The 13,878-nt window shown below is 40.3% G+C and overlaps 2 protein-coding genes across 9 annotated transcripts in view; one reads left to right on the forward strand and one right to left on the reverse strand.

Annotated features, from left to right (window-relative positions):
- PPEF1 (protein phosphatase with EF-hand domain 1) overlaps window positions 1-13,878 on the forward strand; it is a 41,648-nt gene that overhangs the window by 20,345 nt on the left and 7,425 nt on the right. For all 7 annotated transcript variants that reach the window (XM_061364587.1, XM_061364586.1, XM_061364585.1 and 4 more), the window contains 7 exons: window positions 1,369-1,541; window positions 3,252-3,366; window positions 5,447-5,493; window positions 7,084-7,250; window positions 8,758-8,794; window positions 10,036-10,185; window positions 11,852-12,052. In XM_061364587.1, coding sequence (XP_061220571.1) covers window positions 1,369-1,541; window positions 3,252-3,366; window positions 5,447-5,493; window positions 7,084-7,250; window positions 8,758-8,794; window positions 10,036-10,185; window positions 11,852-12,052 — 890 coding nt within the window. The remainder of the gene's footprint in view (window positions 1-1,368; window positions 1,542-3,251; window positions 3,367-5,446; window positions 5,494-7,083; window positions 7,251-8,757; window positions 8,795-10,035; window positions 10,186-11,851; window positions 12,053-13,878) is intronic.
- The window catches only part of PHKA2 (phosphorylase kinase regulatory subunit alpha 2), a 64,796-nt gene continuing 57,400 nt past the window's right edge, over window positions 6,483-13,878 (reverse strand). The window contains exon 32 of one of the 2 annotated variants that reach the window (XR_009727086.1): window positions 6,483-6,578. The gene's annotated coding sequence lies outside the window, so the exon portion shown is untranslated. Of the gene's footprint in view, window positions 6,579-9,976; window positions 9,996-13,878 lie in introns of those variants that run through there. The other variant, XR_009727087.1, reaches the window with a different exon arrangement.

Consider the following 13,878-nt stretch of genomic DNA (forward strand, 5'->3'; position numbering starts at 1 on the left):
GCAGATGTGCTTGGCTGATCAGTATGTGACCAGGGAACCAGCAGTTTCAGTCCATGGATGATATACTGGCATCTGGACAGACAAAGCTGTAACTGTGGTGGAAGGCTGGAAATCAGACTGTACTTTGTGGAAACTGTGAACCCTGAGCACCTTCTTGTTACTTGATGCCTTAATTCATTTATGTATCTGTACACTGAATGTGCTAATCAGCTCACAGCAGAAGAGCTGATAAATAAAGCTTTTTTTCTTTCTTTTTAAATCCAGAACTGGTAAAAAGTTTATTGTTATCTATTTCTAATATGGATTTTATCCAGTTACAAGACTAGTTGGCCTCCCATATTTTGTGAGGCCACATGCTGGTTTTAGCTGCTGTGACTTTTGAGTCACAGCTACAGGTATTCCTTCAGCAGTAAGTAATACATTTTTATTCCACTTGCATCTAATTAAGGTTACAGAAAACTTACCTGTAGCCCAGCAAAAAGCATTTACAACAATCATCTCACAAGAGCAGCTCTGCAAGAGCAGCTGCCAGAACAGTGTCCTCTAGGGACTGGTTCTCTCTTTTAGAATAATGTGTAATAAAGACAATCTGCAAGAAGAAAACACTGGAATCTACTGTTCACTCAGTTAGATTTCAAGGATATGTGAAGACAATATTGGATTGAAGTAACGTGCCTGCTTTCTCCATGTATCAGGAAAATGAGAAGCTATGCTCTACTTTTGCCATATGGTCTTGTTCACTTTATTTCATCTAGAGGTTTTATGGCAGCTAACCAAAGCTGGCATTGTGTCCTAGTTGTATGAGAAAGGAGTGCTTTGCAATCTACTGTGAATAAATAGGATTCTGTTGATGACATTTTAAATAATCACTGACCTGCTGGTATTTAGCCTTAAAGTTTTACATAAAAAATAAAAGTGAATCTTTAAAACCTGTATTAGCAGTGTAATATTGAACATTAAACAGATGATGGTCACTGAATGATCAGCCATGACTTTGTAATCTCTTTGCTTTGTGGGGGAAGGAGAAGAAAGTCTGTAGCATGTTAGGGTTTTCATTATCTATGAGAGCAGATTGGTCCACAGCATCAATACAAAATGTTTTGTATCTTGGCCACAGCTACTGGCTATTGGGACAGAGGGTTTGTCTGTTTTTTCATTTGATTGGGTTTTGCTTTTTTTATTTGTTTGCTTGTTTTTATTAGTGTGAAACAATCTGGGGACACCTGGAGCTCTTCCACTATGTAAGGCCACTTGTAATACTGCATCAAGTAGAGCATCATTTACTTTCATCATTTTTGGTCATGCTCTTACGGCCCTATGTGGACCGGTGGAGTTTCTACATTGTTGTTTTATTTCTCTCTTTTCCAGTTTCTGATATTTTTGCCAGCACTAATGTTCCTCATGAGGTAGAAGAAGGCTTAAGTTTAACAGAATTTGAAAAGACAGTTGATGTTCCAGACTCTTATTATGGACCCCGACTCTCTTTCCCTCTTACTATTAATGATGCCAATGCTCTTCTTCATGCTTTCAAGAGTGAACAAGTAAGCTACAAGTAGTTTGATTTTTTTTTTTTTAACTTATTTTATGTCTCTGTCAAGTTGTAGCTCCACAATCAGTTGAACCCAATATAAGGCTAAATGGGTGACCAGGAGTTATTTCACCCTTCCTTACCATCCCATTACCCTCTCCTGCTAGCCCCATGTGATCATAGAGATGCATGGTGACCAGTCTTTGGAAACTGATCTGGCTTGAAGCTACCATGACAAAATCAAAACCAGTCAGTTCTCAGAGAGACTATTTCCCAGATTTGACTCACTACTTGGCTGCATAACTGCCAGAGCCAGCACTGGGGAGGGAGCAGGGACTAGTTGGGACCTACTCTTCAGGCACTGAGATTACAGTGATCATGTAATGGGAACCCTTAGCAACTGCAAGGCAGGGGTTATCACTAAAGGTGCAAGACTGGGGAAGGTGTCCTAAGCTAACTTAGAAACTAGTTACCATCTTTTTCTGGGTTAAAAGTGCTTTTTCAATGGTCACCTTGTTCCAGTGTGCAAGACTCTACCATAATAAAAGAGTGAATATAAAGCATCACTAGTGGAACAGGGTGATAACACAAATCTCAGGAGCTTATTGTCTGTGGCTGCCAAGGCATGGAGAAGGCTGTTGTTGATTCTCTATGTTCTTGAACAGGCTCCTTCACTGCCCTCTATCAAGATGATAGTGGTGCAGGGAAACATTGCATGGCACAGCTTTGTTTGAACTCGTGGTCATTTGTGCTTAACCAGTATACTGTATGTAAAGGATAAGGGTCTGTCTTGCTTTTTAATTTACTAAATAATGGTGGTTGGTTGGTTGGTTATTTGTTTTGGGGTTTTTCTGTAATTTTCTGTGAAGGCTGATCTTAAAAGTAGTAAAATATAAAATCCATGATAAATAAGCCCACCCAGAGTTCACTTTATTGTCAGCTCTCTCTTCTCTTACTGTGGCTGGCACTTTATTAAGGAAATGACTATATGTAATTGGCCTTCTTCTTTGCTTGAAACCACAAATCTTGAAAAGTCAGTCCATAGCTCATCTGTCTCCTCTACCAAATTTCCTCAGAGCTGTTTGAGTTAAATGCCTTAAAAATCACAAACTGACAAAATTTTCATAAAGATAACACTTTCTGGAGTTTCCTTCTCATATTTGCAATTTCCTGAAATATCATTTATGGCCTTTGTTGGGTTTTTTTGTTTGTGGGTGTTTTTTGTTGTTGTTTTTGTTGTTGTTGTTGGTTTGTGTTTTTGGTGTTGTTGGTTTGGGTTTTGGCTTATGTGTTTTGGGGTTTTTTGGGTTTTTGTTTGGTTTGGTTTGTTGAGGTTTTTTTAACTCACACCTAGATATTTATTATTTTACTTCCCTCAAGTTGCTTTGAACAGGTGACCTTATGTAATGACTCAGAGTGCTGTAAAGCTCAGTCTTTTATCCTTTCTGTAGATGGGAATAGTAGAAACAGTACACTAGAAATAAAATGGGAAAATATGTAAAGTAAGTTCATTAAGGGCTCTACATCCATTCACTGGGAAGGAAGTGCAAGGCTATGAACACCTCTCATTCCCAATGCTAAACCATACAGCCTGCAATCAGGTCCAGAGGTCTGTAGTATAAGTAATCTTGGCAATGCATGTTGGAGATTAATAAAGTGAACAGACGTTTTGCTATGTCTAATAAGTCTTCCTTTTCTCCCTGCATTTTTTTTTTCCGCACAGCTGCTTCATGCGCGTTATGTACTGCAGCTGCTATATGAAACTAGGAGGGTTCTCAAGGAGATGCCAAATATCACCCGTATTTCAACTTCCTACTCCAAGGAGATAACTGTCTGTGGTAAAGTGCCAGAGAAGATAACTGCTTTGGGCTATGAGTTGATATTCTAAGTGGTTAGAACATGATATGGACATTTCCAAGTGTTGCCCTTACAAGGAAGTTCTTGATGCTTTTGTTTTGGTTTTGGTTTGTTTTTTTGTGGGTTTTTTTTTCCCTACAAATGCATAAGCTGGAACATCAACAAAAAAAGGTTCCTGAGTCACACTGAGTACATTTTAAGGAAGTCCCTCAGCAGCTCTTTCCTTTTCTCATTAAACATTCCTGAATGAGTCAGTATTAATTCAGTTAACACTGCACTGTAGCTTAAATATTCCTGCACAAATCTCTAAAATGTCACAGAGGATTCTGATCACTGGTTGCAAGTCTCACTGCTTTCTTCTCTTGCTGAGAAAAAGATTTTGCCATCAACAGTTTACTCAGTAATGATTTTAATGAGGACTTAATAGGGGTGGCAAACAAGGCCTTTCACTGTCAGCATGACTATCTAGTATAAATTGGAATTATAATAAACCCTCATTTCTAAAGGGACCCAAGAGGATGGATGAGTGTTTATACAAGCAACAAATTAGTCTCACAGAGTGATGTGATGTGGTGTGTCACAAGGTAAAGAACTAAGAGCTCATTGCCCATTTATTTTGTAACACTTCTGTAAATCATTAATAAAGGGATGCAGTATCCTGATTCACAGAACATAGTATCTGCAAAACAGAACAGTAACGGTGACGTTAGCTCTTGGTGGTTAGCAGTGTGCTGTGTGTAATGGTAAAGTGATATAAGGAGGGGTACTGTGACACATGCAAAACAAATAATGCTTTTGAAGATGTGGTTATGCATCTACTATGATTGCCAGGAAAGGGTTTGTTTAAATGAGGTTTTGTATAAACAATGATTTGTTAACTAAGCCAACAAAACCTCTCTCCAAACTAAGGCAACACAGACTCATACTTGTTTGTTACATGCTCTTACTAAGCATATTCTAACTATGCAGAATGTATGGTAGTATTGCATTTTAGTATTACATTTGCATTATGTAAGCAGCATCTAAAGGGGTCCCTTTCCTGCACCGAAACTAATAGCTTTTGTAACCAGAAGGATCCTCTGCAAAAGATGAAGGATCATTTTTTAGACATAATTGATCCAAAATGTTGTTTTCCTTAAAATAAGGAAACCCCCTTCCCTTTTTTTTATTTCAAACTAATAATGCAGATTAAATACACACGTGAAATGTTTGCATCCATAAAAGGATTACTTAGAATGCCTTCAGCAGAGTCATAATTAATAAAAAGTTGCACAGAAAATATGTAGACAGGTTAAAAACATCACTTTTCCTACTCTTTGCTGGTGGAAGGATATTATTACAAGACCAGTTTTGAAACTGTGCTGTGACTTTTTGGTGGTGAGTCACAGACATGAGGTTGGTTCTGTGAGCATGAAATTTAGTCATATGTGGGGAGAGCTGTGCTGCAGTGATCCTTTGTGTTGGGGTGAAATCTGTTCCAAAATAAGTCTGTCAGAAGGAGCCAAATCTCTCATTCCTGTCTTAGTACTGAGACATACATCATACATAGTCTCCATCAAATCCTGCCTGTAGTAATCAAAACCTGGCTGTGAATCAGACAGATGTTCAGTTGTGCTGTAGGTAGTAGGCTACTTAGTAAATTTGAACCTGTTAGTATGTAGAAGTCTATCATATGTGTAAATGTCTTTTAGTGACATTTTCTGGTTTTCATATTTGTAATATGTTTGCTCATCTTAGTCCCATTTCCCTTGTTGAACCTCTGGCTGTGTGACTGGTCCAATCTTCAGATCTAGCTGGGAAGACAAAAACTTTATGCAAGACAACTGTAGACTTTTAACGTATTTAATTGCCAGAGTTTACAAGCAGCTTCAGCTTGTACCGTAAATGAAGCCGATCCTAATGAAAAGCAAACTACTAGGGAGAACATGGGGTAAAACATATTCAGACTAATTCCAGTTCTATAATTCTCTTTTTTTTTTCTTTTTTCTCGTCTGTGAGAAAATGCATTAAAAAAACCCCAACAAACCCAACGTCAAAAACTGATCTTTTTGTTTCCTGTAGGAGATTTGCATGGAAACTTGGATGATCTTTTGCTGATATTCTATAAGGTAAGTGGGTAGTCTGTGATGTAGCATTTTTATTTCATGACTTGTTAATAACATGCATTTATGTCTGATTTATCACTGTTAGAAATGTACATGCCCTGTGCATGTACCACACACACAGTCGTGGAACAATTTGAATAGTGCCTTTGTCATAGCTTTTCCTCCCCATATCCTCCTGCTCACTGTGAAGGAGGGGATCCAGGAGGTCTTTCTCTTCCTAAATGTTGAACTGGAGCAGAACCAGAACTCAAGAGGGTTCCTTACAATGTCTCCAAAGTCCTGCTGCTGTTTTGTATTCCATATTGACTAAAGTCTTCTAAAATCAGGAGCTGACTTAGTTTCTTATGTAACACTACACCATGGATAATTTTGGCCTTCCAGAAAAATTGCAGAAGCTTTCACTTAGGCCTTCCATTGGTATCTGCAGAGTGGTTTTTATTATTATTTGTTTACAGGAAACAAAAAGAATTCTCTGTTTAAAAGCTTTTTAAGTGCTGGAAGCAATCACATAGTCTGCACAAAATGGAAATGCCAAGGGCACCCGTCACATATCCCTGAACAACTGATCACTTTTTAATGTTAAAAAAGCTTAGCTCTGTTTAACTGATGTGAAAAAAAATTAAGCTCCAGGCCATTTTTTTCCACAATTGTATGTATACTGAAGATTCAGGAAATTTCCTGTATTTAGTTTCACATTTATCTTTAATGTGAATTGCCACCTTTCATTCAGCAGATACTTGCTTTGATTTGAGCTTTCCGGGGGAAAGGGTTTGTGCCTGACACATTCATCTGCACTGAATGGAGACTTAAGTGACCTAAACCAGATGTTTAAGTTAGGTAACTGCCTCCCCCCCTCCGCAACTTTGTTATATTTTATCTGACACTTGTTGAATAGCAACTTTGTTGTTTTGCCCAGGTGCATACCTGAAGCCTGTTGAAGTATAATCAGAACTTTTTACAGAGTTTTGCTTTTCTCATCAGTTACATTTAGCTGGTCCTTGGCTTGCAGCCTCTTCACCGCCTAATTAAAATATTTTACAATCTTCCTTTTTGAAATTGGAATAAGAGCTTGGTTTCATGCACAGGATCTGGAATGGATCTTATGCATTCAAATTGTGAAAAAAAGAGGTTTCCTTTTTCTGTCAATCAAAATTGAAATCATATTTTGATTTTTACTGGAAATGATTAAGTTATAGATGGTTGCTGCTATACTTTCTGTAAGCTGATGGCACTCACTGACATATTGCTAACTAATCACATTAAGCATACCATCAATTCACAATACTAGCTTTTGATACGTCACCATTCCTGATAAAGCATCTTCAGAAAAAAATAAGGTGAGAAATACTTGCATTTAGCCTCTTTCCTCTAGAGTGTGACAAAGTGTAATGTGAATAAAATTCAAGTAGTGCTTTCAGGATTAAAGCAGTAGGAATCAAATTCTTAAAGTTCTGTAGTAAGATTTTATGTCATCTGGACTGTAGCCTTTCTTGTGAGTTTTGGAAGCATTACATGATCTCATTGAAACAATTTCCTTTATTACAGTAGGGTAGCAACATCTCTAAATGTTCTTGGTTTTGTTCCCTTCTGCAGAATGGTCTGCCTTCAGAACAAAACCCTTATGTCTTTAACGGTGATTTTGTTGACAGAGGGAAAAATTCTATGGAAATTCTTATAATCCTGTTTGCATTTCTGCTTATCTACCCCAATAATTTACACCTGAATAGAGGAAACCATGAAGACTACATCATGAACCTGAGGTAGGTTTTAGGGGGCAGTGACGGGGGAGTATGTGGCCTTTCACTAGAAACATTTGAGCTTTTGAATGGTACTTTAGCCACTGTGTCACATTAAAACAGAAATAATGTTTTATTAGGTATTCAGGTGTAGCTTTGCATCTTCAGGATGTGTGAGGGAGGTAAAGAGCATCCTCATCATACACAGGCACTTGAACAGGAGTCATGTCTCTGACCTAATCACAATCCATTGAAGTCAATGGGTTTAGTGCATCTTCCAGAGTATCAAATTTAGGGAAGGGGAGTGGATGGAAAGATGATATTTTAGTTAAAGCGTTGGCTTTTCTATACCATAGCAAAAGACATAGTAATATGCAATACAATGGAACCTGTAAACCTGGAGATGATATTTCACTTAACTTTAGACTTAGATGTCACTTCCCAAACACAAGGGGTAGGTAAATATCCGCACTTCTACATAGTGGAGGTCCATTAGCTGAGAGGTGCCAGTCTGTCCCATTGCAGGAACAGCTGAGACTCTGCTTTCTAATATAGACATTGGTATTCGGCGCTGCCACAGGAGTGAGCATGGCCAGTGTCTCTGGCTGTAGTGAAAGTGTGATTTGTGGACAAAATTGTCTGAAAGAGATTAGAACTCCTTAGTCCTACTCTCTATGATTTTAAGCTGTCCCAGTAAGCCTCTGGGGGACTAGCTGGTGGGTAAACTGTTGTATCCCTTCTATCATTTGATCTCTGCAGAATATATTGCTGTTTTAACAATAAAATTGCAGAGGCCCATGTTCAAATCCTATTAATGATCTATGTATGAGAACCAGGTTCACGTGACACCTACTTTTCCAGCACCTAATTAAAAACAAAAAACAAAAAAACACAATATCAGTTACTTTGTCTATGAGGTAGGATAATTCCCACTCAAAATAGTAGGAAATATTAACTAAGTCTGTGATGGTATGGAGTGTGAAAATGTATTACTATGTATGGGTCTTTGCTGGGCATTTTGCTGTGCTTCACATCAGTAAATTTGAAAGCTGAGAGTTAGGGTGTTGCAAAAATTCCCTTTACACCAAGAATATCTTGGTGTTAAAAGAATGAGGTATCAAAATCCATGTCCCTTGTGAGGGAAAAGACATGACAGATTACATCATCTAATAAGGTTGAGTGATTTAGGACAAAAACACTGCGGAGTTTTTGTAGGAATTTTTACCTGTTAAGAGGTTCCTTGAAATTTCTCTTCAGTATCCAAAAAGTAAAACTGCTAAGCTATTTCATTTAGCTGGGAAAAAAAAAGCCACTTAATCATTACTGGTCTGGATTTTGCTCCTGATCACTTCTATGTACAAGAAATCAGTTCAATTGAATTCTTGAGACAGAGCAGAAGAAAGCACATTTTAACTGAGTTAGAATGGCAGGACAAAAAGAAGGCAAGAAAACTCCTGGCAAACACTGTAGCACAGAAAATAATGCAGAAGGACATACTGAAAACCAGCTCATTATGCTGTCCTATTTTCAGATACGGCTTCACAAAGGAAGTTTCGAGGAAGTACAAGGTAAGAGTCCTCCTTCTTCCCCTGTATTTTCTTTATAGGCTTGCACTTGTAAAATAAAAACTGCGTAAACAAAGAAATTTCCAACCAGTTTACTTAAGTGCAGCACTGAATGACTTTAGAAATGGAATTATTTTGGAGTATCAGAGGAATAACTGACAAGCCAATTTAAAGTGTTAGCTTTTTATGCTCAAAGATCTATGGGATGAAATAAATGACATCATTAAGGCCACTCAAGAACACAAAAAGAGGTGAACATGGAAGAAAACCAAAATGCTACAGAAACAGTCAAGAAGCTCTAAAGTAAATGTTGGAACATGTTTGTTTAACAACATTGCAATTCAGAGACTCTCCTGGATGGAACCATGCCAAGTGCAAGGTCATACACTTGGGTCGGAGCAATCCCAGGCACAGCTACAGGCTGGGCAGAGAAGAGATTCAGAGCAGCCCTGCGGAGAAGGACTTGGGGGTGCTGGTCGATGAGAAAATGAACATGAGCCGGCTTCAGTGTGAGCTTGCAGCCCAGAAAGCCAACCGTATCCTGGGCTGCATCAAAAGGAGTGTGACCAGCAGGTCGAAGGAGGTGATCCTGCCCCTCTGCTCTTGTGAGACCTCACTTGGAGTATTGTGTACAGTTCTGGTGTCCTCAACATAAAAAGGACATGAAACTGTTGGAACAAGTCCAGAGGAGGGCCACGGGGATGATCAGGGGACTGGACCACCTCCCATATGAAGACAGGCTGAGAAAGTTGGGGCTGTTCAGCCTGGAGAAGAGAAGGCTGCATGGAGACCTCATAGCAGCCTTCCAGTATCTGAAGGGGGCCTATAGGGATGCTGGGGATGGACTCTTCATTAGGGACTGTAGTGACAGGACAAGGGGTAATGGGTTAAAACTTAAACAGGGGAAGTTTAGATTGGATATAAGGAGGAAACTCTTTCCTGTAAGGGTGGTGAGGCACTGGAATAGGCTGTCCAGGGAGGTTGTGAATGCTCCATCCCTGGCCATGCTCAAGGCCAGGTTGGACGAATCCTTGGGTGATATGGTTTAGAGTGAGGTGTCCCTGCCCATGGCAGGGGGGTTGGAACTTGATGATCTTAAGGTCCTTTCCAACCCTAACTATTCTATGATTCTATGATTCTATGAATGTTCATACAGACTGTGGCAGACACTTCAGCAAAATCTTGGGCTTAGAAGTAACAGAATCTGCAAGAAATAGGGTCTAATATAAACTTATGTTTTACAGGAGTATGGGGATCAGATTTTGCGCCTTCTGCAAGATGTCTTTAGCTGGCTTCCCCTTGCCACTATAATTAATAACAAAGTTCTTATCCTGCATGGAGGGATTTCAAACACCACAGATTTGGATTTCCTGAATGCACTTGAGAGAAATAAGGTAAAAGATGGTATTCACATGGGGGTAATTTTGTTTTCTTTTAAAAAATAGGAGTACAAATGCTAAGAACAAGTTGTTTGCATTAGGAAAGGAAATGGCTGCTGTGTAAGGTACGTAAGGGGAGGGGGGAAATCGTCTTATTTTTCTTCTGAATCACTGTTTAGGAAAGAAAGTTTCAGTAGCTCTAGGGAGCCAATTGTTTGGCTGCTGTAAAATAACATGAGTCTTTTGACTTCAAAATGTCTAAAACCACTTAAGGTACCTCCTTCCTGCAGTGATGACGCATCAGCCAGAAAGTATGAAAAGTACTTAATTCTCAGGCATTTTTAGACACTTCATAAATCAATCTAGCTACATCTTACTAGCTCTGCCTTTGTCCTGGGGCTGTGCTTCTGCCATCTGTTGTGTGTGGGTGTTTCTCCAGCTGTGAGGCTCTCCCATGGCAGCAGCTGAGCTTTGCACATTTGGGAAAGCCTTTCCAGGAGGATCAAACATCAAGATGTGGCCTTACAAAAACAGAAACTACTGTGTTTCAGGGATTTGGAAGAGACAAATGTTGGGTTTTTTTTTTAATTTTTATATGGTGAGCAAACACAGCTCCTTCAAATCAGTGAAAAATGGTGTGGGTCTCAATTTGGACAACTAAATCGAGATGTCTGCTTGTTATGAGGATGCTGAGGCTCCTTATAATCAATGGACATCCAGGTCTTGTCCTTGCTCAGGCATAGGTCTCCAGTGCTGTTCATGGAAGCACCCTGTAGCCTAGGGATGTCCCCTCCAGCCTTTGCCTGCCTCTGGACAAAACCTTCCCAGGTCTCCTTCACCAGTCTCCTTGGTGACATCTGCCCACCTCATGTTAATTCACACACGTGGTAGAACATCCCAGGTGGCATGAGATACATGCATTTAAGTGACCTTTTGTACCTTGTCATCCATGTCTGTTGAGTCAAGAGCTATTTCTCTTATCCTTGTTTTATAATGCAGAAATAAATGCTTTACAGGACAGTTGGATGTATCTCGGTTTCTTAAAGATGTAAGAAGACCAATTAATACTTCTGGTCATGGGAGTCTAGACTCTGCTGGCTGTACTGTTTTAGAGTAAAATTGGGTTCCTAACTATAGATCTAGGTGTCTTAATTGTGAGCTGGGTTCTGCCCACTCTTTCACCAAGGCTGGCCTTAGCATGTTACTGACAGAATATCTGTGAAAGGCAAAATTAACAGGTCAAAGTTGCTGTCACAGGAGTGCTGCTCATGAGACAAGTGTGGGCCACAACTTGGGGCAATATCACTTTGCCAGCTGATGTATTTTAATTGGTACAGCTTTCAGTTTCTGGTGACGCTGGGCACTTAAGTTTCCTTCCAGAGCCCACACTGTACTTGGTGTATAGGGAGGCTTTATGATTGACTGTGGCTTGGAATGAGTCTGTGGGTATGAATAAGATTATAAGAACAGCTTTGAAGAGGTTGGTCACTGGTAGATAGAAAGAAAAATTTCCTCAAGTGTCAAAAACCTGTAGCTTTCACCAAACCTGTGAGTTCATGACATTATGAGAGTTCAATACTGAGTACAGAAAAGGGGAATTGATGTGCATTTCAGCTAACATGCTTGTATCCTCTTTATGTTCTGCTAACTCAACCAGTTTTTATCATTATTTTTTAAATAGGTGAAATCTTTGTTGCGGCCTCCAAAGTCAGTAAGACTCAGACAAGATCAAGTGAAGAAGGGCATTCCTACAACCAGACCCACTGAAAAGATTGCCAGCCAGAATCTTGCACAGAAAACACAACACATCTCTTCATCAGGCTCCACTAAGCCTTCAGGCTCAAATTTGTCTTCAGACCCTTCTGAGAAGGAATGGAAACAAGTATGTGAAACCAAAGACAGACTGATTCCAAACCCCTCCCGCACAAAGCCAGCAGGTGCTCTGTTCAGGTAGTATGTTTGGGTCTGAGGGAGCCATCTCTTGATAAGAAACCCATCACTGTTGGGAGTATACTAGCGAGCTAGTAAGTCATTTGGATGTTTTTTGTAGACCTGATAAGAAAGGCTTGTGCTTCTATACAAGTACAGTTTACCCAGTGTTTTCTTCAGCCATGACGAGGAGGAAACTGCTCAGTCTGAACCGTGTTTGCATGCCCTCATGTGGTTGGATCTGTTAGCACATACATAGTTGTCGGCTTAAATAGGTCAGACTTGGCAATTGTTTGCAACAGCAAGCACCTTTCTTTGGCTGTGGTTTTGGCAGCTAAATGCTGATTGTATCCAAGAAAACCCCAGCTCCTACGGGCTGATTGCTCAAGAGTGAATAGTTTTTGTCCTCTGGCCTTTCATTTCCTCTTAAATATTAGAGGCAATATGGAGCTCTTGTCATACTGTAATTTAATAAATTGTGACAATTTGAAAAGCTTAATTTGTACAGCAATTCAGAAGCTGAAATTGAGTTTTATGTTTCTTTTTCTGAGCTTCTCATCAGACAACTGCTTTAAGATGCAGATAGTTTTCTTTAGCTACTTGAGAAGCCTATCTCTGAAAATGTGATTTCCCAGGATACCTATCTAACCTACAAACTAACATAATGGGCACAAGTAATGCCCCCAGATCTGACACTCCCCCAGCTAACCAAGCATTCACCTAGCCATGCACACAAAGGTGAAGTGGAATGTGTTAGTGTAAACCTTATCCAGTGAGGTTTAAACAAACACATTTTGTCTTCTAGAGCAAATTCCACAGACCGGAATTATTTGGTATAATAGGCATCACAGAAACATGGTGGGATGGCTCCTATGATTGGAGTGTTGGAATGGAAGGTTACAGGCTCTTTAGAAAAGACAGGCCCAGCAGGCGGGGAGGGAGAGTTGCCCTTTATGTTAGGGATAGACTGGACAGTATGGAGCTCTGTCTGGGGACTGGTGAGCAGTTAACAGAGAGTCTGTGGGTCAGGATTAAAGGGAAAACAGTGATGGGAGACATTACTGTGGAGATCTGTTACAGACTGCCTGATCAAGGAGAACCTGCGGATGAAGCACTCTATAGGCAGACAGGAAAAGCCTCACGCTCACAGGCCCTTGTTTTCATGGGTGACTTCAACCACCCTGATATCTGTTGGAATAATGGTACGGCCCGGCACAAGCAATCCAGGAGGTTCCTCGATTGTGTGGAAGACAACTTCCTTCTGGAAGTAATAGAGGAACCGACAAGGAGAGGTGCCATGCTTGACCTCGTGCTCACCAACAGGGAAGGCCTCGCTGGAAATGTGGCACTCCAGGGCAGCCTTGGTTGCAGCAATCACGAGATGGTCGAGTCTGAGATCCTCAGGACAGTGAGAAGAGCGTGCAGCAAGCTCACTGCCCTGGACTTCAAGAGAGCAGACTTTGGCCTCTTCAGGAACCTGATTAGTAAGGTTCCATGGGATATAGGCCTAGAGGGCAGGGGTGCCCAAGACTGTTGGTTGATCTTCAAGGATCACCTGCTACAAGCTCAGGAGTGTTGCATCCCAACTAGAAGGAAGTGCAGCAGGAGGGCCAGGAGACCTCCTTGGATGGATAAGGAGCTGCTGAGGAAAATTCAAATGAAAAAAGAGGCTTATAAAAAGTGGAAGCAAGGACAGGCGGCCTGGGAAGAGTGCAGGGATGTTGTCCGAGAAGCTAGGGACCAGGTTAGGAAAGCTAAGGCCCAGTTAGAATTAAACTT

The sequence above is a fragment of the Neopsephotus bourkii genome, unplaced genomic scaffold, assembly GCF_033783945.1.
Source record: "Neopsephotus bourkii isolate Nb327-2 ecotype Australia unplaced genomic scaffold, CSIRO-AGI_Nbou_v1 NB_1234, whole genome shotgun sequence".
Classification (NCBI taxonomy): Eukaryota; Metazoa; Chordata; class Aves; order Psittaciformes; family Psittacidae; genus Neopsephotus; species Neopsephotus bourkii.